General features: G+C 43.4%; 1 protein-coding gene across 15 annotated transcripts in view; it reads right to left on the bottom strand.

Annotated features, from left to right (window-relative positions):
- ccdc88ab (coiled-coil and HOOK domain protein 88ab) overlaps positions 1-26,824 on the bottom strand; it is a 350,607-nt gene that overhangs the window by 219,755 nt on the left and 104,028 nt on the right. For all 15 annotated transcript variants that reach the window (XM_078556951.1, XM_078556946.1, XM_078556945.1 and 12 more), the window contains one exon: positions 10,421-10,587. In XM_078556951.1, the coding sequence (XP_078413077.1) occupies positions 10,421-10,587 (167 nt within the window). The remainder of the gene's footprint in view (positions 1-10,420; positions 10,588-26,824) is intronic.

The following is a 26,824-nucleotide window of genomic DNA, read 5'->3' as shown; positions in this document are numbered from 1 at the left end:
ATTTTCATTTATTTCTTCTCCACTATGAGTCCTTGTCAGCTGTCACGGACTTCCCATCCTTGGCCCCACCAGCAGTAGAACCATCTACTTCTGCCATACTTTTCTCTCCTTTCTCAGCCTCTGTCTTGCCCTGAGGACCTATTTTCTGCTGTTAAAAAAAATCAACAAGGATATCACCCACCCATTTCTGCTCTGGTAAAGCTCTTTTCCCACTTCAGTGAACCCAAACAGGTGTTAGGCTAACTGAGCTATAATTTTCCAGTTTCCCTCCACCTAGGCTCCACTCCCTCTATAATAAGCCTACAGCTTCCCTCTTTTAGTATCCTCAGAAGGATCATTGAGGCATTCGGCATTGATCCATTATGAGCAGCATCCCCAACTGCCCCACCCTACTCTCTTGCCGAAATTTCCGCTCAGCGTGCCTGCAGGGGCTAATCTAGCAAATCTCTTTGCTGTCCACCTCACCCCTCTGATTATTGAGCAACTCTACCAGCGAATCAGCTATGATCACCCCTCTCCCACATCTCCCTCCTGAATGACCATTCACTTGCGAACAAGGCCCTTACAAATCATGAACTTATTGTGGATGATTACATCGACATCATGGCTTGATGGAAGCCTGGCTAAGGGGTGATGGGACATTCTCTCAAATGAAGTCTCACCACCTAACTATACGTTCTCCACTTTCTCCACTAAGACCATGGTGATGGCAATGTGGCTCTGATCACCAAATTACCTTGGTCTGACCCCCCTGCTCCTCTAGAACATGCTCACCTTTAAGCATCTCATCTTGTTCCACTGCTCTCACCTCTTATTTAAAGTCTTTGCTCTCTATCACTCACCCAAATACAATAACATTTTTCTTGCCAAGATTTCTTCACTGTTTTCCTTCCTCAATCTCCAAATGACTTCTCATTCTTGGTGATTTTAACCTCCATCTCAACGCATTATGCTCTATGTTGAATGTACTGTGCTCTTTTCCTCACTTAATCTCTCCCTCCATGTAAACTTGCAACCCATATTCACAGCGACACCTTGACTTTGCCATCTCATGTATCCTCTCTACATCCATCATATCAATCACAGATTAGGCCATTTCTGATCATTTCCTTGTATCACTCTCCATGTGCATTCCCTTTCTACATCTCAAATTTACCACCTCCTGTATCCAGCCTTAGAAAATACTACACCAAGTTAATTTGCAACTGCACTTTTAAAATCCCCACTGTTTGGTCATTGGCCTTCTGTTCAATATTTCAGCAGCTACTGTTGTGCTAAACCATACCCTCAACTCAACCTTTGATGCCCTAGTCTCCATTAAATCATTTCTCTCTCTTTCTCTCTTTGGCCATTCCCCTAGTATAACCCTCATCTCAACTCCTTTAAGTCTTCGGGACCCAGACTTGAGTGAATTTGGAGGACAAATGGTTTAGCCATTCATCGCCAGATCTTCTTAGACCACATAAAGCACTAATGGGCCCGCTCTCATCAATCAAAACTGCTCACAATTCCAAGATCACCTTGGAATACAAAGATGACCTGTCTCTCCTGAAACCATTTTCTAATACCCCTCTCCCACATGTCCTCAACCCTCATCACTTCTAACAATAAGTGCGAGGACTTATGGACTTCTTTGTCACTAAAACTGAAACCAATTGACCAGCTGCCTTTTTCACTTCCCTCACTTCTATTAGCCCACCAGGCAAGCTTCCTCTAAAGTTCACATCTTCTCTCACTTCTCTCCCATTTCCTGCCATGTCCTCCCTGAGCTCATCTTGCCCATGGGACTCACCTCCTGCTCCCTTGACCCTACCCAATAAACTGCTGGCCATCCAACTTTCCCTTCTGGTCTGCACGTTAGCCAAAATTGTTCAGTTCTCGCTTTACATAGTCACTCTCCTTTAAATCTGCTGTCAACAACCCTCTCCTCAACAAAAGTCAACTCATGATTCCGTTTGTCCTGGTTGACTACCACCCACCTCCAAACTCCCATTTTTTCTCTCAAGTCCTTAAACATGGTGTCACCTCACAATCCGTACTCATCTTTCCCAGAACTCCATGCTTAAATCCCTCTAATCTGGTTTCCATCCCTAACACAGCACAGCTCTTATCAAAGTCATAAATTACATCTTCTTGACTGTGACAAAGGTAAACTAGCCCTCCTTGTACTTCTCGACCTGTCTGCAGTCTTTGGCAAGGTTGACCACATCATCCACCAACATTTCTGCACTGTCCCACATGACTCATTCCATTCTTTGCTATCTTACTGTGGCCATAGCATCATTTGCAATGGTTTCTCTTCCTGTTTCCGCACTGTTACTTCTGATGTACCCAAGGATCTATCCTTGGGCCCCTCCTAATTCTCAACCACTTGCTGACCCTCAGCAATATCAGAAACACCAGCATTACTTTTCACATGGATGCTGATGAGATTGTGATGTATCTCAGCACCATCTCTCTCGACAACTCCAGTATTGCTAAATTATTAGACTGCTTGTCCGACGCCCAGTAGATAATCAGAAATTTCCTCCAATTAAATATTGGGGAGACCGAAGCCATAGTCTTCAGTGCCCGCTACAAATCCATTCCTTTACTACCACCTCAGTTCCTCTTCCTGATAGTAGTCTGAGCCTGAACGAGAGGTTATATTTGCCCTCAAGATGAGCTTCTGACCATATACCTTTACCATCATTAAGACTAGTTATTTCTGTCTCAGTAACGCTGCCTGACACCGTCTCTAGCTCAGCTCATTTGCTGTCGGGACCCTCATCCATAACCTCCAGACTTGACTATTGCAATGCACTTGAGATCATTCAAAACTCAGCTGCCCTTATTAATACCAAGTCCTTTTTATCTAGTACCCTGTGCTTACTGAACTCCATTGACCCCGGTCAAGGAACACCTCAACTTAAAAATTTGCATCCTTGTTATCAAATTCCTCCATGGCCTTGTCCCTCTCTTATCTCTAATCTCCTTGAGCCCCCAGACCCCCCACAAGATATCTACATTCGTCTAATTGTGGCTTCTTCAGCACCACCTATTTTAATTGCTCCACAATTGGTGGTCATGACTTCCACTGCCGAGACCTCTTAAGCTCTGGAAATCCCTCCCTAAACACACTCTACCTCTTTCCTTTTTTTAAGCACATTCCTAAAAACTACCTCTTTGACCAAACTTATAGCCATCTGCCCGAATATCGCCTTATGTGGTTCAGTGTCAAATTTTGCTTTAGAGTACTTCAGTGAAGCACTTGGGATATTTGATCATGTTAAAGGTGCTTTATGTACACTGTGCACTATGCTCTTGCCTTCCCTGTCAGCATTAGCTCTTCTTGTTCCTGCCTCTTCGAAGCAAGAATCAGTGCAAAGCTGCAGCGTGATGGCAGCACAAATGGATTTATAAAAAGGTACATTTCTACTTTGTTAGGTGTTTACCGCTGCCATATAAATGAATTGGTGGTGCCTGCTGCTGTACTAATTTATAATGACCCACAGCTCTAGGAATTTATTCATTTGTTGGTGGCTAGCATTCTTTAAATTGATTAGCTGGCAGGTGCCAGTATTCATGCTCTGGTATTAATTTGTTGAATCAATGAATTGTCTTCTGTTCCATTTATTTAATAATTCATTGGTGTTACTGCTCGACACTTCTTAATTATTCTTAGTTTTTTTTTGTTGGTCCAATGGTTATATTCATTTATTAATACTTGTTTTTTTTCCCATTATTTTATTAATTTCATGCTTCTTATTGCTTTTTAGTGTAATAAAGCTGCTGGTGCCTGCTGCTCTATGAATTCATTAACCAATTGTGAGCATTACTGCATTGATTTATTGGTACTGTCACGAAGAGATATTAATGTAAATGTTATTGGATTTTTTTTATAAAATAGAGGTTTAGTCTGTGTGTGTTAATTAGCTTAAAGCCAGCTAGTCTGGGTGCTTTGATGCATAGAAAGAAATTGGTTTGAAATGGTAATTAGATAAACATGGGGGCAGTTTGCATTTTTAAATAGGGCGTTCAAAAGTGGGAGTGAAATCTTGCACCTAGCTCGGAGACACCAAGCACTGTTTACGTTACTGATAAAATTGGTACTATGAGAGGGGTTCAAAGGGCCTGGTGATACAATGAGAATTTACATTCAAAGAGAAAGGCTAGGCATTATCTGAGAAGAGTTCGTGTGTGCAGGTCAGAGACATGTAATATCTAAGCAGCTATAAGCCTACAGCTGTCTGCAAAGGAACCAAATTGAAAGAAATTTCATTTTGAATTCGTAAGGTGAAAAATGCTTTGCCTGGTGTCTGTTTATTGTTGCCTTAGTGGAGATTAATTTGGGAATTTGCTACAAAGTTATGATAGTAGTAATTTGTTTCCATGTGTACGTGTTTAATTTGTTGTAAATTAATAAATGTTTCATTTAGTTTGATATAAAAACCTCTCGAGAACTGGTGGTCTTATTCCTGAATTTAGAGCTGCAACTCAAAACATACCAATTGAAAATATAGGTTATGCCAGTTGTTTAAAGTTTCCCTCTGGGATTTTAAATAACTCAGCCTTTACAAACTGCTGTGTTATAACAATGCCACAAACTGCTCCTTTATTGATTTGATGGTGTGCCTTCTCATTAATTCACCATTTAGCTGTGTCAAAATTTTCATCAGTAACCTTTCATGGTTTTGTTCAAGTGGTTATGTAGGTTTGTGTAGGCTGGGTTTTCCCACACTATGTAGCAAACAAAACCAATACATTAAGTTTCGCTTCAGGTCGTCCCACTTAAAAGTAATTTTGCTTTTACGTTGTTTACTCTTTAAGACCTTTCTTTTGATTAGTGTTGACATTTTCGGTTATACATTACCTGTACTCTGGCCCCACCCTCACGCTGAACTTTGGGACAGCTGCCACCATGTCCTGATGCTGGAGCCTTCGCAACAGTCACCAGTGGGTCAAGCTGCAGGGAGAGGGTGAGGCCAGAGATCCAGGAGCTTGCGCAGGCTGGATGAGTATGGTCAGTATATTCAACCCATCAAGTACCCCTCCTCAAAGGTAGGTGCTACAAAGCAGACGGGAACAATCACCACTAAGGTAGAACAAGATCCAAGGCCAGTTTGTGATCCAGCAGAAATAAGTAAAGATAATATCAACCTTGGGAGATTTTCCTTGGTGCTCAGCAGTCAATCATCATGATTACTCCTTAAGCTGGAAGAGCATCTAGAAGGAATGCTCGGATAGGTTCTAGAAGATACATGCCAAACACAATCAGAAGGGAAAGCGCCAAGCTAATAAATAAAATTATACCCATATCCATACATCACACTTAGTGGAATTGCAGTTTGTCCATTGATTTCATGGGTAATTTTAACCCCAATACAGATTGTTTTGGATTGGGTGAGAAGATAAAATTTTGAAAATTCCAAACTCAATCCAACCCATTTCTGATTTTAAAGGCAGGATAAGTAACCAATCTGCTCTCAAGAGGTGTGTAGGTAACAAATTTTAAGAAGGCTGCGTGCCTCCATTTTTGCAGAATTTTTATTTGTAAACCAGTTTTGGTCAGGTTTCCAGGGACTCAGAAAATCCACCCAGTAAAGGGAGATGAGATAGGGCCAGAATCATAAGCCAAGTGCATTTATTGCACTGCTTGTGGACACTCCCACCCACTCCGAGAAGCTCACATGCTTTCAGCTCCATGATCACTGACTCTCCCCCACCCCCTCCGATCTTGTCCCACCTCCACATCCCCTCCTTCTGTGACCACAATCTCTCCCTGCCTGCTCTCTGTTCCTCAGTTGCAGCCTTAATTTGCAGATTTTCCCATCTGACAGGAAGCTCGTCTGTCAATCATGCTGGCTGTCAGAGCAGGAACCTGAAAAAAAAATTCAAAAGACATCCTGAAGTTAATATCTGCAGGACACCCTGGAAACCTATACTTCTGGATTGCCCATCACTATTCCAAACATACCTTCAGTAAATATCAAGGCCTTCCTTTTTGCTGGTACAGGATATGGAAGCATCACTGGAAGGGAAGACACTGGCAGTTAACTCAGCACAGAGGGCAAAGTTGGTCAATGTATAGCTGCACTTGCATGGCGCTTACATTGAAAGAGGATTAGTGAAAGGGACAGGTTAGATGTTTGTCTTATGACCCTTCCTGTCCTCAAGGATCTTTTCTAGCAGCAATTTCTGGTTATTTTCCTCCTCTAGTCTTGGCAGTGGATGGGCGTTCTTCCCTGCCACCATGTTTCGACTCTTCATTGAAAAAAATTATGCAGCAAGCAACAACTACCATCCAGTAGATTCTAGCAGGGTGTACTGCAAGACATCTCCTGATCTTCCCATACACACGAAGTATTGTTTCAATATGACAACAGTCTGTTTTATTATCTTGGAAGCTGCATTAGTCTCATAAGAACATAAGACATAGGAGCATGAGTAGGGCATTCAGCCTCCCATGCCGGTTCCGCTGTTCAAAACAACCATGGCTGATCTTCTACCTCAATTCCATCTTCCCATACCATCCTCATATCCCTTAAATATAAGCTCATCTCTAACTTGAATATGTTCAATGACTGAGCACCAAAGCCCTCTGGACTAGAAAATTCCAAAGATCCACAAACCTCTAGGGTGAAGAAGTTCCTCATTTTAATTTGAAATAGCTGACCCCTTATTAGGAGACTGTAACCATAGTTTTAGATGCCCCAGACAGGGACACATCCTTCAGTATTTACCCTGTCAAGCCCTTTAAGAATTTTAGTTTTCAATGAGATTATTCCTCATTCTTCTAAATTCCAAGGGATATAGTTTCAATGCACTCACTCTCTCCTTGGTTCAAACATGCACAAAAGAGCTGAACTCCAGAGGGGAGGTGAGAGTGACTGCCCTTGACATCAAGGAAGCATTCGACCGAGTGTGGAATCAAGCCGTCCTAGGAAAACTGGAGTAAATGGGTATCGGGGGGGAAACTCTCCAATGGTTGGAGTCATACTTGGCACAAAGGATGATGGTTGTGGTTTTTGGAGATCAATCATCTCAGTTCCAGGACATCACTGCAGGTGTTCCTCAGAGTACTGTCCTCAGCCCAACCATCTTCAATTGCTTCAACAATGACTTTCTCTCCATCATAAAGTCAGAAGTGGAGATGTTCACTGGTGATTGCACAATATTCAGCATTTGCGACTCCTCAGATACTGAAGCAGTCCATGTCCAAATGCAGCAAGACCTGGACGATATCCAGGCTTGGGCTGACAAGTGGCAAGTAACATTCATGCTACACAAATGCCAGGCAATGACCATCTCCAACAATTGAGCATCCAACCATCATCCCTGGACATTCAAAGGCATTACCATTACTGAATTCCTCCACTACCAACATCCTGGGGATTCCAATTGACCAGAAATTGAACTGGACTCACCACATAAATACAGTGGTTACAAGAGCAGGTCAGAGGCAAGGAATCCTGCAGCAATTAATTCATCTCCTGACTCCCCAAAGCCTGTCCACCATCTACAAGGCACAAGTCAGGCGTGTGATGGAATATTTCCCACTGGCCTGGATGAGTTCAACTCCAACAACGCTCAAGAAACTTGACACCGTCCAGGACAAAACAGCCTGCTTGATTGGCACCCCTTCCACAAACATTTACCCCCTCCACCACTGACAAACAGTGTCAGCAGTGTGTACCATTTACAAGATGCACTGCACAAACTCACTAAGGGTCCTTAGGCAGCACCTTCACCCATGACCGCTACCATCTAGAAGGACAAGGGCAGCAGACACATGGGAACACTACCATCTGCAAGTTCCTCTCCAAGCCACTCACCATCCTGACTTGAAATATATCGCCATTCCTTCACTGTCATTTGGTCAAATTCCTGGAACTCCCTCCCTAACAGCACCGTGGGTGTACCCATACCACAGGGACTGCAGCGGTTCAAGAAGGCAGCTTACCACCACGTTCTTAAGGGCAATTAGGGATGGGCCTAGCCAGCAACGTCCATATCTCGTAAATGAATTTTAAAAATCTACATTCAATTTGTGTGCGCAGTTATCACAAGGTTACCAAGGGTGAACAAGTTAACAATGGCCTCCTTTAAGTCTCCCTTCTTCAAACAAATCGGGGCCAATTGACAGTCTCTAAAAGAATTGTGACTACTGCCTGAGATGAGACACTAACCTACATGATTTTTGCCATTCATGACTAACCAACAGGAGACTGGATGAGTGAAAGCGTTCGTGGTTCATGAGCAGCATGGCATTATATCAAGGAGCCCAAGTCACTTCATGGCAAACAGAATGTTTGCAAAATTCTATGACAAAAGAACTGCAATGCCCTTTCACTCTACATTTCCATGGGAAACTGATACAAAGGTGCTTGCCTTGAGAAACAAAGCATCAATGAACTATGAAGCCGTTTACTGTGGAATAACCATTATTGCTTGCAAGGAATTGTAGACATTCAAGTTCCTGGCAGGTGTGACCTTGGCTGTCACCAGTGTTGTCTCAGTGATGGAGGTTATATGTAGGCAACTTGCAGCATATAGCATAATCCATTGCCTCCCGGGTGAACATGAACCTGTGTAGGCAATCGTATAAGGATGACCCGAGGTAGCTGTGGATATATCTATAAACATGACTGTGATAAAACAGGCAGACTCCCTCTGCTACAGACAAACATCACTGGCATCCTTTCTTTTATCCTATTCTTATGCTTCCGAAATGAAACAGATTAGCACTCAAAGTTATATCCATTTTCTGAATTCAAGCTACAACAATCCAATAATTTACCTTTAAGAAATTACTTTTTGATAGGTCAGAATGCCATTGGGCTTTAAATGCTTCGTATATATAAGCATATTAAGTATACTGTGCAATCCCAGTGCTCAAAACAGGAAATTACCTGAACACATTAAAATCTAGTTATCCATAACAATCTACTGAAGTTAATCAATTGCATGTTCTGAACCAGCCAGGTGCTAGATAAATGCATACCCTTAATGAACTAGTTAGTGCAATGGAGTAGATCCAGAATCAGCCCCTGAGATCTCTGACCACCAATGGTGCAAATGAATAATAAGCATTGTGTTGTATTGTGAACAGATCCCCTGTGGAAAGTTACACATGGACCATTTTTGTTTAGTCATCTTCACCTTTCTGGCTTATCAGTATATAAACAGTTTGCAAACAAGCTATGGACATATTTAAAAAGCTAGATATAGACTGTTTCACAAGCCATTTAACAATGCTTCTTCCTGTGTATTCAATTATATTTTGCATGCTCTGAAGTTATCCAAAAATACTGCCATAAAAATTGATACATTATACATCAGTATTTTAATTACGGCCTTACGTAATCAAAACACAGGATTTATCACCACCAAAAATCCTTAACTGGGAATAAAAATGATCAAAGTGATAACAGCGTCTATTTGTTAATTATAAATAGGTGTTAATCTATCTATAAAACAGATAGATCATCTGTTTATCAATCACATAAAACACTACTTAAATAAACTAAAAAAGGTTGTTTGGAATTAACATAGCAAGCAAAATTCATGCAAATATTTACTTTATCATTGTAACATTATTTCAAAACATGCCGTACATGCATGCTACTCTAGCACAACGATCAGCATATATTATGGCATCACAAACAGCAGCAATTTTAATTTCTTTACAAGTTAGCACTGCAGTTGCTAATTTACTGGGGTTCCATGCAAAGGAAAGATTAGAAGGCAAGGGCTGACAGTTGGTTTCATTTGGCTATTCATTCTTACACTTCAAGTTAAAAGCTTGATGTATTAATCCAGTTCCTATCAATAACACACCATAGGTTAACTGATAAACGATGTTCTCAATAGGTAAGCATTTTTTGACTTTTAAGGAGATTTTAAGAAGAAATTGAAAAAAAACGATGTTTTGTTTTGGGGGAATGTGCTGTTAGATATGGAAATCCGCTCCATGATCTCTGCTAACTCTGCTCTTAAGTGGCAACCCTGAGGCACACAAGGTAGCTAAGATCAGGAATATAACAACCTGACTTTTATTTTCTGACATCAACACAACTCGCTATTTTAAAGTCTATATTTTTGGACTCAAAACTAAATAGTTACTTTGGTTTTGGGTTGGAAAATCTCATTCCACTTATTGAGGCAACCTTAAATCTACTTGGTTCGTATTTTTTCAGATCTATTGCAATTACAGTTCTGTTTTATATCAGAAAAGGGAAGCCACTTGGCTCATCTATTTAATAACTGGAGAAATTTCTCACTGCTGTATTCCACTTTTACATCTATGTTATTTGTTAAATTTCTCTTTGTCCCATAAACACTTAAAAACAAAAACACATTTCTAATGGTTTCTGTAAACTAGAACTAAACTAAACTCTAGTCTCCTTAATCCAAGCATATTTCCAAACCATGTACTTACATTTCTTGTCTGATCCGTCTGAGTTTTGCTTTAGTGTCTGCTAGTTCAACAGACAAATGTTGTCGGCTCTCAGTATGCTGCATGCCTGGAGAGCCAGTAGGTGACTGAGCTGTTCCATGAACTGGAGATTGGTTGCAGTCACGTTCTTGTTTGAGGTGTAAAATGATCTGCAAATAATTATGAATAGACACATTTTATTTTATTTAGCTAGATACAGCACAATTTTCCATATCATGTTTATTTTACTGGAACTAAAATGTGATGAAAATAGATAAGACACTGGTAGTGAGGTAACCAGTACAGCTAGTGTTTAGAAGACTTTTACAGTTTAAAAAACATATCAATGATACATTAGCATGGTAGCAATAAACAATTTGAATTATTCTTTCACAAATTTGTATATGCCTGCAGGCATTAAACCTTCTCATACAATGAAGACAGATGTTGTTCCATATGTCAATTACATAATTAGTGCTAGTAACTTTCTGTAGATACCAAAAGTAATTGCTTGTTTAATTTTTTGTACACAACTTCATTAAGGTTTTAGCTTTAGGTTTATTTTTCCTGTCATCTGAATGTCTTTACGAGTATATGAAATAGGAGTAGGCCACTCAGCCCCTCGGTCCTACTCTGTCATTTAATAAGATCGTAGCTGATCTGATTGCAACCTCAGTTCCAGGTTCCCTTCTACCCTCAGAGATAAAAACAAAAAGCTAAAAGCTACTGCGGATGCTGGAAATCCAAAACAAAAACAGAATTACCTGGAAAAACTCAGCAGGTCTGGCAGCATCGGTGGAGAAGAAATCAGTTAACGTTTCGAGCCTTCACGGCCCTTCGGCAGAACTGAAGCATAGTTAGGAGAGGGGTGAAATATAAGCTGGTTTAAGGTGGGGGGGGGGAGAAGTTGAGGGTGTGGTGATTGTGGAGATAAGCAAGCAGTGATAGGAGCAGATAATCAAAAGATGTCACAGACAAAAGGATCAAAGAGGTGTTGAAGGTGGTGATATTTGTCTAAGGAAAGTGCTAATTAAGAATGGAAGACAGGACATTCAAAGTACAGCTCTAGTGGGGGTGGGGTGGAAAGACTAACAAGGTTTTAGTTTTAGATTTAAAAATAATGGAAATAGGTGGGGAAAGAAGGATCTATATAAATTATTGAAAAAAAAGGGGAGGGGTGAGAAACGGGGTGGGGATGGGGGGAGGGGGAGTTTAAGATCTAAAGTTGTTGAATTCACTATTCAGCCCGAAAGGCTGTAAAGTGCCTAGTCGGAAGATGAGGTGCTGTTCCTCCAGTTTGCGTTGGGCTTCACTGGAACAATGCAGCAAACCAAGGACAGACATGTGGGCAAGAGAACAGGGTGGAGTGTTAAAATGGCAAGCGACAGGGAGGTTTGGGTCTTTCTTGCGGACAGACCGCAGGTGTTCTGCAAAACGGTCGCCCAGTTTGCGTTTGGTATCTCCAATGTAGAGGAGACTGCATTGTTCTCCACCGATGCTGCCAGACCTGCTGAGTTTTTCCAGGTAATTCTGTTTTTGTTTTGGATTTCCAGCATCCGCAGTAGCTTTTAGCTTTTTGTTTTTATCTGTGTTTAACTGACTGCCACCTCTCTTCAAGAAATGCCCTCTCTGAAGAAGTACGGTTCTGTTCTCCGACAGGATTTCCGACTGTCTCTTCTGCCCTGCTCACCTTCATTGCTTTCCATTTCTCTCCTGGTGTTTGACAAGGTGTTTACTAAAACCCGCTTTCACAGCCATATCTCCTTTCTCAGTGACTGTCTGCGTCTCCGACTCACCCCACGTGGATTTCAACTGAAATTCCATCCCTCTTGTTTCGAACCCACCCAGGATTACAGGTATCTCCGGGACATAAAACGTTTCTCGGACTGCTGTTCCCGTCGCATTCTGAGATCCACACTCAGTGCCATGCGCCGCCATATGAACACACTCGACCTCTCCCTCCAGCAGCACCGCCGCACCCTTTTTCAAAGCTGCGCGTGCCCCCAGTTTCATTTCATTCTTCGCCTCATCCGTCGCCTCAACAAGAAACTTTTTCTCTTTCTCTCAAGTGCTAAGGAACGCAAGCTCCAACAACTCATCGACACCAACACCCATCTGGGACCCTCCACCCCTGCTTGTCCCTCCGTCCTCACCCCATCTTCCAATCCCAGCCCCAGCCACGCAATCACTATACCCCCTGACCTTCCCCTCTCCGATGCTGAACGTTCAGTGCTCAGCAAAGGACTTAGTTTCATACCCTTACGCCCTCATCTCAATGAATTTCGGGCTCGGCATGATGCTGAACTCTTCTTCCGCCGTCTTCGTCTCCGTGCTCACTTCTTTGGGCAGGAGTCCTCTCCCCGTTCAACGGATCCTTTTACCCACCTCCAATTTTCTCCCTCCACTTGGACCCCTCCCTCTGGATTCTTACCTTCTCTTGATCTTTTCATTGAGAACTGTCGGCGTGACATTAGCCGTCTCAATTTCTCTGCTCCTCTCACCCATTCTAATCTGTCTCTCTCTGAACTCACTGCACTCCGTTCTCTTAGGTCCAACCCCAACATTGTCATCAAACCCGCTGACAAGGGTGGTGCTGTTGATGTCTGGCGCATTGACCTCTACCTCGCGGAGGCTGAGCGTCAACTCGCAGACACTTCCTCCTACCTCTCCCTGGACCATGACCCCACCACAGAACATCAAGCCATTGTTTCCAGGACTGTCAATGACCTCATCTCCTCTGGAGATCTTCCTCCCACAGCTTCCAACTTGATAGTCGCCCAACCTCGGACGGCCCGCTTCTACCTCCTACCCAAAATCCACAAACAGAACTGTCCTGGCAGATCAATCGTGTCAGCCTGTTCCTGCCCCACGGAACTCATTTCTCGTTATCTTGACTCCCTTCTCTCTCCCCTTGTCCAGTCCCTTCCCACCTACATCCGTGATTCCTCTGACACCTTACGTCACATCAACAATTTCCAGTTCCCTGGCCCCAACCGCTTCCTCTTCACCATGGATGTCCAATCCCTCTACACCTCCATCCCCCACCAGGATGGTCTGAGGGCCCTTAGCTTCTTCCTTGAACAGAGGCCCCAACAATCCCCATCCACCACTACTCTCCTCCGTCTGGCTGAACTTGTTCTCACACTGAACAATTTCTCCTTTAACTCCTCTCACTTCCTCCAAATAAAAGGTGTGGCTATGGGTACCCGCATGGGCCCCAGCTATGCCTGTCTCTTTATGGGGTATGTGGAATATTCCTTGTTCCAGTCCTACTCCGCCCCCCTCCCACAACTCTTTCTCCGGTACATCGATGATTACTTCGGTGCTGCTTCATGCTCTCGTCGGGACCTGGAAAAATTTCATTAATTTTGCTTCCAATCTCCACCCCTCCATCATTTTCACATGGTCCATCTCTGACACTTCTCTTCCCTTCCTTGACCTCTCTGTCTCAATTTCTGATGATAGACTGTCCACCAATATCCATTACAAGCCTACCGACTCCCACAGCTACCTCGACTACAGCTCCTCACACCCCGCTTCTTGTCAAGACTCCATCCCATTCTCTCAGTTCCTTCGCCTCCGTCGCATCTGTTCTGATGACGCTACCTTCAAAAACAGCTCCTCTGACATGTCCTCCTTCTTCCTTAACCGAGGTTTTCCATCCACGGTCGTTGACAGGGCCCTCAACCGTGTCCGGCCCATATCCTGCGCATCCTCCCTCACGCCTTCTCCTCCTTCCCAGAAACATGATAGGGTCCCCCTTGTCCTCACTTATCACCCCACCAGCCTCCGCATTCAAAGGATCATCCTCCGCCATTTCCGCCAACTCCAGCATGATGCCACCACCAAACACATCTTCCCTTCACCCCCCCCCGACAGCATTCCGTAGGGATCGTTCCCTCCGGGACACCCTGGTCCACTCCTCCATCACCCCCTACTCCTCAACCCCCACCTATGGCACCTCCCCATGCCCACGCAGAAGATGCAACACCTGCCCCTTCACTTCCTCTCTCCTCACCGTCCAAGGGTCCAAACACTCCTTTCAAGTGAAGCAGCATTTCACTTGCATTTCCCCTAACTTAGTCTACTGCATTCGTTGCTCCCAATGCGGTCTCCTCTACATTGGAGAGACCAAACGCAAACTGGGCGACCGCTTTGCAGAACACCTGCGGTCTGTCCGCAAGAAAGACCCAAACCTCCCTGTCGCTTGCCATTTTAACACTCCACCCTGCTCTCTTGCCCACATGTCTGTCCTTGGCTTGCTGCATTGTTCCAGTGAAGCCCAACGCAAACTGGAGGAACAGCACCTCATCTTCCGACTAGGCACTTTACAGCCTTCCGGGCTGAATATTGAATTCAACAACTTTAGATCTTAAACTCTCCCTCCCCCCATCCCCATCCCGTTTCTCCGCCCCCCCGCCACCCCCCCCCAACTTTTTTTTCAATAATTTATATAGATTCTTCTTTCCCCACCTATTTCCATTATTTTTAAATCTAAAACTAAAACCTTGTTAGTCTTTCCACCCCACCCCCACTAGAGCTGTACTTTGAGTGTCCTGTCTTCCATTCTTAATTAGCACTTTTCTTAGACAAATATCACCACCTTCAACACCTCTTTGATCCTTTTGTCTGTGACATCTTTTGATTATCTGCTCCTATCACTGCTTGCTTATCCCCACAATCACCACACCCTCAACTTCTCTCTCCCCCTCCCGCCCCCCCACCTTAAACCAGCTTATATTTCACCCCTCTCCTAACTATGCTTCAGTTCTGCCGAAGGGCCGTGAAGGCTCGAAACGTTAACTGATTTCTTCTCCACCGATGCTGCCAGACCTGCTGAGTTTTTCCAGGTAATTCTGTTTTTGTCCCTTCTACCCTCAATAACCTTTCACCTCCTTGCTTATCAATAATCTATCTACCTCTGCCTTAAAAATATCCAAAGACTCTGCTTCCACCACCTGTTGAGGAAGAGTTCCAAAGGCTCATGACCCTCAGAGAAAACATTTCTCCTCATCTCTCTTAAATGGGTAACCCCTTATTTTTAAACAGTGACCCCCTAGTTCTAGATTCTCCCTTGAGAGGAAACAACCTTTCCACATCCACCCTGTCAAGACCCTTCAGGATCTAATGTGCTTCAATCAAGTCGCCTCCAAATATTATGGACTCCAGTGGATACAAGCCTAGCCTGTCCAACCTTTCCTCATAAGACAACCCACCCTACTCCAGGTATTAGTCTGGTAAACCTTCCCTGAACTGCTTCCAACACATTTACATCCTTCCTGAAATAAGGAGACTAATACTGTACACAGTGCTCCAGATGTGGTCTCACCAATGCCCTATATAACTGAAGCATAACCTCCCTACTTTTGTATTCAATTCCCCTGACAATAAACAATAACATTCTATTAGCTTTCCTAATTACTTTGCTGTACCTGCATATTAACCTTTTACAATTCATGAAAAATTCATACACCCAAGTCCCCCTCCTTCTCAGAGCTCTGCAATCTCACCATTTAGGTAATATGCTTCTTTTTTATTCGTCCTGCCAAAATGGACAACTTCACATTTTCCCATATTATACTGCATATTCCAGGTCTTTGCCCACTCACTTAATCTATTTATATTCACTTGTAGCCTCCTTCGGTCCTCTTCATAACTTACTTTCCTACTAATCTTTGTGTCATCAGCAAATTTAGCAACCATATCTTTGGTCCCTTCATCCAAGTCATTTATACAAATTGTAACAAGTTGAGGCCCCAGCACTGATCCCTGTGGTATACCATTCGTTACATCTTGCCAACCAGAAAATAACCCATTTATGCCTACTCTCTGCCAATCTTGTATCCATACCAATATGTTATCTGCTACACCATGAGCTTTTATTTTCAGCAATACCTTTTGATGTGGCACCTTATTAAATGCCTTCTGAAAATCCAAGTACAGTACATCCACCACTTCTCCTTTATCCACAGCACGTTACTTCTTCAAAGAACTCAAATAAGTTGGTTAAACGTGATTTCACCTTCACAAAACCATGTTGACTCTGCTTGATTACCTTGAATTTATCTAAGTGCCCTGCTATACCGCCTTTAATAATAGCTTCCAACATTTTCCCTATGATAGATAATAAGCTAAATGGCCTGTAGTTTCCTGCTTTCTCTCCTTCCTGTTTGGGTAAAGGAGTTACATTCACTATTTTCCAATCTAATTGAAACTTCCCGAAATCTAGGGAATTTTGGAAAATTAAAACCAACGCATCAACTATCTCACTAGCCACTTCTTTTAGGACCCGAGGATGAAGTCCATTGTGACCCGGGGACTTGTCAGCCTGCAGCTCCAACAATTTGCTCAGCACCACTTCCCTGGTGATTGTAATTTTCGAGTTCCTCCCTCCCTTCCATCTTCTGAATTACAGCTATTTCTGGGATGTTACTTATATCCTCTACAGTGAAGACCGATGCAAAATGCCTGTTCAATTCATCTGCCATTTCCTTTATTTCCCATGATTAATTCCCCAGACTCATTTCCTGTAGGAACAAAGCTCACTTTGTTAACTTTTCTTTTTAAAATATCTATATAAACTTTTATGTCTTTATATTTCTAGCTAGCTTTCTCTCATACTCTAATTTTTCCTTCCTTATTAATCTTTTAGTCATTCTTTGCTGTTTTTTATATTCTGTCCAATCCTTGGCCCGCCACCCATCTTCGTACAATTATATGCTTTAAGTATGATACTATCTTTAACTTTTTTAGCTAACCACAGTTGCTGGGTCCTCCTCTTGGGGTGTATCTATTCTATCTCTTCCAAAATGTCCCCTTTAATGTCTGCTACTGCATCTCTATTGTCCTATCCCTTCTGCTAATTTGGCAGTTCACTTTAGCTCACTCTGCTTTCATGCCCTCATAATTGCTCTTATTTAATTTTCAAATACCACCCTTAGATCCACTCTTCTCTCCCTCAAACTGAATGTAAAATTCAATCATATGATTGCTGCTACCTAGGGGCACCTTCACTATGAGATCATTAATTAATCATACCTCGTTGCACAATGCCAGTTCTAGTATAGCCTATTCTCTGATTGGCGCTAGAACATGCTGTGCTAAGAATCTATCCTGAAAAAGGCTACCTTTGCCCATCTGATTTTTCCAGTCTATGTGTAGATTAAAATCCATGATTACTGTTGTACCTCTCTGACAAGCTCCCATTATTTCTTCCTTTAGACCCTATGCTACCATGTGGTTACTGTCAAGGGCCTTGCACACCACTCCGACAAGTGACTTCACCTGTAGGTCAAGTTTCATTGCTCTTGACTTTCAGGGGTTGATTTTAACTTTTTGTTGAATGAGAAAACGAATCAACCACCTATTTATATCCCATCCTATTTTTCTTTCCATATTTCAATGAAAATCAAGTGGTATATTGGACAGGTACAAGCCCACAGTTGCTCAGAACAACTAAAATCAGCATCTTAGTCAGCATCTGAAATTCCAATTGCAACTACTGACAAACGTTGGACACCTTAAAAAAAAAAGCATTATTTTGTTACATTAGAAATACTGTACCCAACCTGTCAAAAAACAAGGCAAATTGGAAAACCTGGGGCTCCAAACTTCCGATCCCCAGTGGAGTCATCCCCGCGCACGCACACATCACCATGTCCCCCCCACAACTTCCCAGAGAATATTGGGGGGGGGTGCGGGGTAGGGAAGACACACGACACCACCAGCCCTCCCCACATCCCAAAAGATGCACTGAGAGGTGGGGGGGGGGGGGGGTGCACTGTATGGTAATTGCTCAGAAGCTCAAACTTCCGATGGGCAATTACTCTGCAATGGGAACTGGCCGATACTGTTTTAAATCGGAGAGTTCGGATGGGTCCAACTCTCTTACTAGAGTTGCTACCCAGGAAAAGTTAGAAGAATTAAAACCACTAACAACTCCTGGGTAACTATAGTACAGACACCTCCCCCCGACCTCCCCAGATGGATCCCCCACTGAACCGCCAATTTAGCCTCTCAATCTCCCCAACTACCCCCAATACCCCAACTAAACCCTTGATCACTCCTCACCCCTTCCGACTGCACTCCCGATTTCCCCCTCTGGACTACTCCTCTGTCCCCCCATTACCCTTCCAACCACCCCCAACTACTCCTGGCCACCCTCCCAGCCTCCAGCCTCCCTCCCGATCCCTCCCAGCCCCCAACCACCCTTCCAACACTCCCCCCACTGTCCTAGCCCCCAATCCAGACAACCCCCACCCCCAGACTAACCAACCCCCCACCACCAGCCCCCCGACTCCAACCCGTCCTCCTCGGCCCCAACCTATCCTACCTGGTCCCTGCCCACCCCACCCCCAATCCACCCACTGATCTTCTCCCTAGCTTCTCAAAGTGGCTGGAACTTCTAAACTTATCTGCTTTACAGTAGCTAGAGCTGTAAAAAGGGGGGGTAGCTTTACTCCCCCGAACGCTGCTGTACTGGACTGAGGGGAGTCCTGAACACCTGCATTGCACTTTTCTCACCCGGCCCGGAAGGTCGGGAAAGAAACATGCAGCTCCATTTCAGTATAGGTTAAAAAAAAAGGAGCTGCGTGGCAATCTGACTGAATGCTACTCATCAGAAGTTCTGGCCCCACTCTTTTTAAAAATAAAAATAAAAAAAATCAAGGAAAATAATGCTACCAACAACAAAACTGGAAATATCAGTTCTTTGCATGGCAGAATTCAGTGAAGAGGGTGACAATTTCAAAGCACAGCCAAACTCACTTAAATATCCACTAAAATGTTGCTGCGATGACCCCACTAAGCTGTTCAATGTGTACACAGCAAATTTTAGCTTAAAGCAAATTATCAGGTAACGTTCTTTGTATTGACAGGACTCTATTACTTCTTAGAGAGTCTTTTTACAAAGAATATACAGCACAGAAATAGGCCATTCAGCCCAACCATTTCATGCTAGCACTTGTGCTCCACTGGTTCCCGCTCCAAACTCCATTCCCCACCAACTCCATCCCTCTCCCTGGCAACAGTCTGAGATTAAGCCATTTTGTCAGCAATCCTGGTGTCACCCTTGATCCCGAGATGAGCTTCCAACCTCATTTGTGCCATTACTAAGGCCACCTAATTCCAGCTCCATAACTTCACCCATCTTATTGTGATCCTTGGCCAGACCCTCAGGTTGTTGGCGAGATAACATTTTATTTAAAGTAGACAAAATTTGAGTTTAACACACTTCCCTCTTAGGCAGTCCCTCAGGATGACTTGCTGCCACACCAAAAATGAGTTCTCAGGTGACTGAAGAGTCCAATGCACAACCTACAGTCTCTGTCACAGCTGGGGCAGATAGTGGTAGGGGGAACGTGTGGGTTGGGTGTCCGGGTTGCCATGCACTCCTTTCGCTGTTGATGCTTGGCTTCAGCTAGCCCTTGGCGATGAGACTCGAGGTGTTCAGCTCCTTCCCGGATGCTTTCCCTTCACTTCGGGAGGTCTTGAACCCAGCGGATCAACGGTCAATGCTTCGATGCTGGGAATATTGGCCTAAGCGAGTACACTTATGTTGGTGCGCCTATCCTGCTAATGGATTTGCAGGATCTTGCGGAGGCAGCGCTGGTGGTACTTCTCCAGAGTTTTGAGGTGACTGCTGTACATAGTCCACATCTCTGAGCCAGATATGAGAATGGGTATCACTACTGCTCTGTAGACCATGAGCTTGGTGCCTGGTTTGACGTGCTGGTCTTCAAACACTCTGTTGCTCAGGCGGCCGAAGGCTGCGCTGGCACACTGGAGGCGGCGTTGAACCTCATCGTTGATGTCTGCCCTTGTTGACAGTAGGTTCCCAAGGTATATAAAATGGTCCACGTTGTCCGAGGCCTCTTTGATAACTGGAAATGGGGGGTGGGGGGGGCAGTGCGGTGTGGAGGGGGCAGGTTGGTAGAGGACCTTTGTCTTACGGATGTTTAGTGTAAGACCTATGCTTCCATATGCCTTGGTGAAGGTGTTGATGATGGCTTGGCGTTCGGCCTGAGTATACGCAGACGCAAGCATCATCTGTATATTGTAGTTCAATGACAGGGGATGGGGTGGCCTTGGATCTGGCCTGCAGGCAGTGGAGGTTGAACAGGTTCCTGTTTGTTCTGTAGTTTAGCTCCACTCCAACGGGGAGCTTGCTGAAGGCGAGATGGAGCACTGCAGCAAGGGAGATCGAGAAGAGCATTGGTGCAATAACACAGCTTTGCTCGACCCTAGTCCGAACGTGGATTGGGTCTGTGGTGGATCCGTTGGTCAGGATCACGGTTTGCATGTCATTGTGGAGCAGGTGGAGGATGGTGACAAACATTTGGGGGCAGCCAAAATGGAGGAGGATGCTCCACAATACTTTGAGGTTGACAATGTCGAAGGCTTTTGAGAGGTCAAAGGCCACGTACAAAGATTGGTGCTGTTCCCTGCATTTCTCTTGCAGTTGCCACACCGTGAAGATCAGCTCCATAACTTCGCCGATCTTGTGACGATCCTTGGCCAGACCCCCAGATTGCTGGTGAGACAATGTTTTGTTTAAAGTACACAAAGTTTGAGTTTAAGACCCTTACTAAGTGAATGAAGCCACAGGATTCCACAGGTTTTGAACAAACACAAATAAACGTGACCATACAAGGTCAGAAAGATAAAACTATTTACAATATTTATCTTATACTCTAACATTCAAGGTTAATATGAGGTACGTATGAATTAAAAGGCAAACTATGGTCAAAAACACCACACTGCATAATAAATGCCAGATGTGACCAAAACAGATTCCACAAATTTCTCAACAACCCACCCAGATGTCTGTAACACTGATTCAATCAATCTCACTAAAACTCTGTCTCTCTCTCACAAGCGATTCCAACCTTCACCTTCAAAAATCTGGCCTTGGAATTCTCTCCGGGTCACTCCAACTCAGATGTTTTCAATAATGGCCCACCTCACAAGGTTTCAATCTTGTCTCCCAAGATTCCATTCCCCTTAATTCCCGAGTCTACACTCAGGCAGCAACTCTCAAGTACAATTTCAGCTCTTCAGCTGCACCAAGCAGAACACTACTGCTCCAAAGGGGTACATTGGCCCATACAGCCTTTAGCTGCCTTCTTGGGTCTTCAGGGCTTCTCTTGAGCCCTCTTCAATGACCAGACTCGGACGGCATCAACATCAGCCCACCTCGCAGGGTTTCATTCTTGTATCTTGAGATTCCATTCCCCTGGATTCCCGAGTACTCACTCAAACACCAAATTACAGGCACAACTTCGGATCTTTACAGAAGATCAGAATGCTACTGCTCCAAAGAGGTACCTTTGTCATAATGGCCCACAGAATGATGTCACCAACCTTTGTTGACCGAGAGCTGACCGCCATGGAAGACTAGTGTCCCGGACAGAGAGAGCCTGCTTCTCTGCTCCTCTCTTTTCTTCAACCTAACTGGGCTGTTGTCTGTCCTGTCTCTGTCCTCTATCTGGGGCTTCCTTTTGGATCGCTCCCTGTCCCCTCTTCCCTCGTTGGGGCCTCTCTCTGTCCGGGACACTAGTCTTCCATGGCGGTCAGCTCTCGGTCACCTGACCTGGGATTTTCATGCCCTTCGTTTCTCTTTGCGCGCAGGCCCGAAGAACGTAAAGATGTAGAACTGCGTATGTGTAGCCCACTCCCAGCTTGTGCACATGCAGCAAGTCAAAGGTCCATCGGGAGTTGAAATTCCCGACCTCCAAGCTCAACACCGAGGTAAATTTAGGTTTCTTAACAATTTCAACTCAGCTGCTGCTGAAACCTTCATCTATTCCTTTGTTATCTCCAGACTTGACTATTCCCATGTAGTCTTGGCTGGTCTCCCACATTCTAACCTCTGTAAACTTGAAGTCATCCAAAACTCTGCTGTCATGTCTCAAGTCACAGCAAGTCCCAATCATTGATCACCACTGTGCACGCTGACCTACAGTGGCTCCCACTCAAGCAATGTCTTGATTTTAAAATTTTCACCCTGATTTTCAAATCCCTCCTTGGCCGTCCCTATTTCTGCAATCTCCTCCATCCCCACAACTCTTCAAGGTATATGCTCTCCTCAAATTCTGAACTCTTGTGCACCCCCAATTTTAATTGCTCCACTTTTAGTACCTGTACCTTCAGCTTCCTCGTCTCCAAGCACTGAAATATCCTCCCAACACCTCTCCACCTCACTTCCCTCCGTTAAGACAGTCCTAGAAACCACCTTTTACTAAACTTTTGGTAAATTGATCTAATATCTCCTTAAGTGGCTCAGTGTCATATTTTGCTTCACATACCATTGATCGTGGCATGTAAGGTGACCCAGCATTTAAGGCTTATTTTTTCAGCCCTAAAAATCATGTTTTTGCATACACTTGATGTAAAAATTGACCCACCCACTTTCCAGCCAAAACACACTATCCTCGTTTTTGCCAGCCAGCCTCAATTTTTCACACCACAAATGGATGTTTTACTTACCAGTACGCTATAACTGGGTGTTAGGGATTAGGCAGGCTATACAGGCTTTGTTGCAAAGATGTGCAGAGTTTAAGACACACCCACACAGAGCCCCATGTGGTGAATGATAAAGATGGCAACCACCTACATCAGTGGTTCACTTTTATACTGTGTCGAAGTCAACCCCCATTTTTCGATTGATTTTCCGAGGCTTCAAAGGTTGACTTATACAGCAATATCAACACTAAGTTGTTGTTGTTGAACCTCTTCCTTATTTAACTCTATCAACATAGCATTTTATTCCCTTTTCCCTCCTATACTTTGAGCCTCCGCACCCTACCAAAAAAAACAATTAAATGCATCTATACAATTTGCCTCTTGTAGTAGTGTGTTCCATATTCTCACCACTCTGGGAAAAGAAGTTGCTTCTGAATTCTCTATTTGATTTCTTGGTGACTATCTCACATTGATGATCTCTAGTTTTACTATTCCCCATAAGTAGAAACACTCTCCTTATCTACCTTATCAAAACCACTTATTTTAAAAACCTCTATTAGCTAATCTCACAGCCTTCTCTTTGCAAGAGAAATGAGACTCTAAGCCTTTTCATTCTTTCCTGATATGTTTATCCATGGAAATATTTTTCGCAGCCAGTCCAGTGCCTCCATATCCTTTTTATAATATGGCAACCAGAGCTGTACACAATACTCCACACCTGATCTAACCAAGGTTCAATACAAATTTAGCATTACTTCTCTGTTTTTCAATTTTATTCCTTTCATAGAAACATAGAAAATAGGAGTAGGCCATTCAGCCCTTTGAACCTGCTCCACCATTCATTGTGATCATGGCTGATCATCCAATAGCCTGCTCCCGCTTTCTCCCCATATCCTTTGATCCCTTTCACCCCAAGAGCTATATCTAACTCCTTTTTAAAAACATACAATGTTTTGGCCTCAACTACTTTCTGTGGTAGTGAATTCCACAGGCTCACCACTTTCAGGGGGAAAAAATTTCTCCTCATCTCAGTCCTAAATGGTCTATCCTGTATCCTCAGACTGTGACCCCCGGTTCCGGACTCCCCACCATCGGGAACATCCTTCCTACATCTACCCCGTCTAGTGCTGTTAGAATTTTATAGGTTTCTATGAGATCCCTCCTCTTTCTTCTGAACTCCAGTGAATATAATCCTAACCGACTCAATCTCTTCTCATGTGTCAGTCCCACCATCCCAGGACTCAGTCTGGTAAACCTTCGCTGCACTCCCTCTATAGAAAGAACATCCTTCCTCAGATAAGGAGACCAAAACTGCACACAATATTCCAGGTGCGATCTCACCATGGCCCTGTATAATTGCAGCAAGACATCCCTGCTTCTGTACTCGAATCCTCTGGCTATGAAGGCCAACATTTGCCTTCTTTACCGCCTGCTGCACCTGCATGCTCACCTACAGCGACTGGTGTACGAGGACACCCAGGTCTCGTTGCACATTCCCCTCTCTCAATTTATAGCCATTCAGATAATAATCTGCCTTCCTGTTTTTGCTACCAAAGTGGATAACCTCACATTTATCCACATTATACTGCATCGGCCATGCATTTGCCCACTCACTCAGCTTGTCCAAATCACACTGAAGGATCTCTCCATCCTCCTCACCTCACAGCTCACCCTCCCATCTAGCTTTGTGTCATCTGCAAATTTGGAGATATTACATTTAGTTCCTTCATCTAAATCATGAATATATATTGTGAATAGCTGGGGACCCAGCACTGATCCTTGCGGTACCCCACTAGTCACTGCCTGCCATTCGGAAAAAGACCTGTTTATTCCTACCCTTTGTTTCCTGTCTGCCAACCAGTTTTCTATCTATCTCAATACACTACCCCCAATCCCATGCGCTTTAATTTTACACGCTAATCTCTTATGTAGGATTTTGTCAAAAGCCTTCTGAAAGTCCAAATAAACCACATCCACTGGCTCCCCCTCATCAACTCTACTAGTTACATCCTCGAAAAATTCCAGTAGATTTCCCAAGCATGATTTCCCTTTCGTAAATCCATACTGACTCTATCCGATTCTGCCACTGTTTTCCAAGTGCTCAGCTATTAATTCTTTTATAATGGACTCTAGACAAATATCTTAATCTACACTGCTACTTTTATTGATTTATGCATTTATTCTCCCATATCACTTTGCACTGCTACCCCATTTAGATTCTTATTTTCCAAGTGAAATGCAACCGCCTTATTTTGTTTAACCATTAATACCTCACATATCACTGCTGAAAGTCATTTGCCTATCATATACCCATTCTGCACATTTATTTGTATCTTCTTGTAATTTGTTGCAGTCTCTCTCAGTACAGACTATCCACACCCCTCTCACCCCTCCATGCATCAGGTGTCATCTCAAATTTAGAAATCGAGTTGGATTCTAAAGTTCAAATGGTAATATAAACTGAACAATGGTCCCAGCACTGATCCTTGTGGGACCCTACTTCCTGCCACTCTATAAACTATCCTTCATCTCTACTTTGTCTTGTAGCCAGCTATTGATTCTGTTACTTGCCCCCTCATTCTGTATGCTTCAACCTTATGCATTCTTCTGTTGTGTGACACCTTACTAAAACCTTTTGGGAATGTAGATAAATTACGTTTACCACATTACTGTTAACTACTATCTCTCCGTTACCTTTTCAAAGAAAGTCTCTTTTGAAATCCATTCATTTCTGGTTTCTTGAATTTTTTTCTCCTTTATTAGGGATTCCATTATTTTTCCAATCACCAATGTTAAGCTGACTGGTCCATAGTTCTATGGCCATATTCTACTTTCCTTCTTAAATATAGGTACAACAGCTGTCTGTCAATCCTCTGCCACTACTCCTTTTTCTAGCCAATTATTAAATTGGAGTCGTAATGCCTCTGTTAGCTTTTCTCTAGATCCTAGCACTTGCTCTGCCTTAAACATCTCACTTTCTTCCAGCACTCTCACCCTCTTCTTTAAAAATCCTTGCTCTCTAATGCCTCAAGTACAATAAAATTCTTCTCACTGAAATATTTTCACTGTTTTCCTCCTTTAGACTCTGTACCAAACTACTTTTCATCCTCTGCAATGTCAACCTTCATCGCAACTCACCATGCTCTCTCTCCTGAGTTTACTGCCCTCTTGTCCTCCCTAAATTTCTCCCTCCATGTGAACTCACCAAGCCATATTCATGACCACTCCTAATCTTACCAGTTCACATGGTCTTACTAGCCTCATATCAATCACAGATAAGGTCATCTCTGATCATTTCCTTATATCACACTCGGCCCACATCCTCCTTCATCTCCCCAACCCTACCTCCTTCTGCACCTGCCCTGTTAGAAATTAGCAATTTGCTTAGTGTGTGAATATAGATATCTTACACATAGGTACACACTATTATAGAAATAAAATGTGCTTGAAATAGGTACAGGAATAGGGCTGTGCTGCAAATTTTGTTTTATTGGAAACTGCTTAGGGTTTTGACAGACTAGTGGAATGACTTTTTTTAATAATGTAGCTAGCCTGAAAAGAGACCATGGTCAGACAAGGCCACTATAATAGTGGGACAGCAATTGGGTAGACACTTAAAGCAAACAACCATACTACAAAGCTGTGTTAGGACTTTCATTTGACTTTGCTTAATTAAGATGCCTGCCAGAATATAAAAGTTAATTGGAACATAGGAATAGAATAGTTACTTAAGTGAACAATTGTATGATTCAATATTCTGATAAGAAATAAGAACAGCTGAAATGAATGGCCATTATGGACAGTTCATTAACAGGCTTTACAAACAGCTTTAGATATAAATAACTGGTAATAGAACAGATTCAAATTATGAAACCTCTGCAAGTTTGTTCCGAAAACAAGGGGTGGAGTGTATCTTGGGAGGATGAAGCTGATCAGGGGAATATC

This window comes from Cetorhinus maximus, chromosome 14 (genome assembly GCF_964194155.1).
Source record: "Cetorhinus maximus chromosome 14, sCetMax3.hap1.1, whole genome shotgun sequence".
Taxonomy (NCBI): domain Eukaryota; kingdom Metazoa; phylum Chordata; class Chondrichthyes; order Lamniformes; family Cetorhinidae; genus Cetorhinus; species Cetorhinus maximus.
Note: the sequence above shows the minus strand (reverse complement) of the source record. Positions and strands in the feature narration are given on the sequence as shown.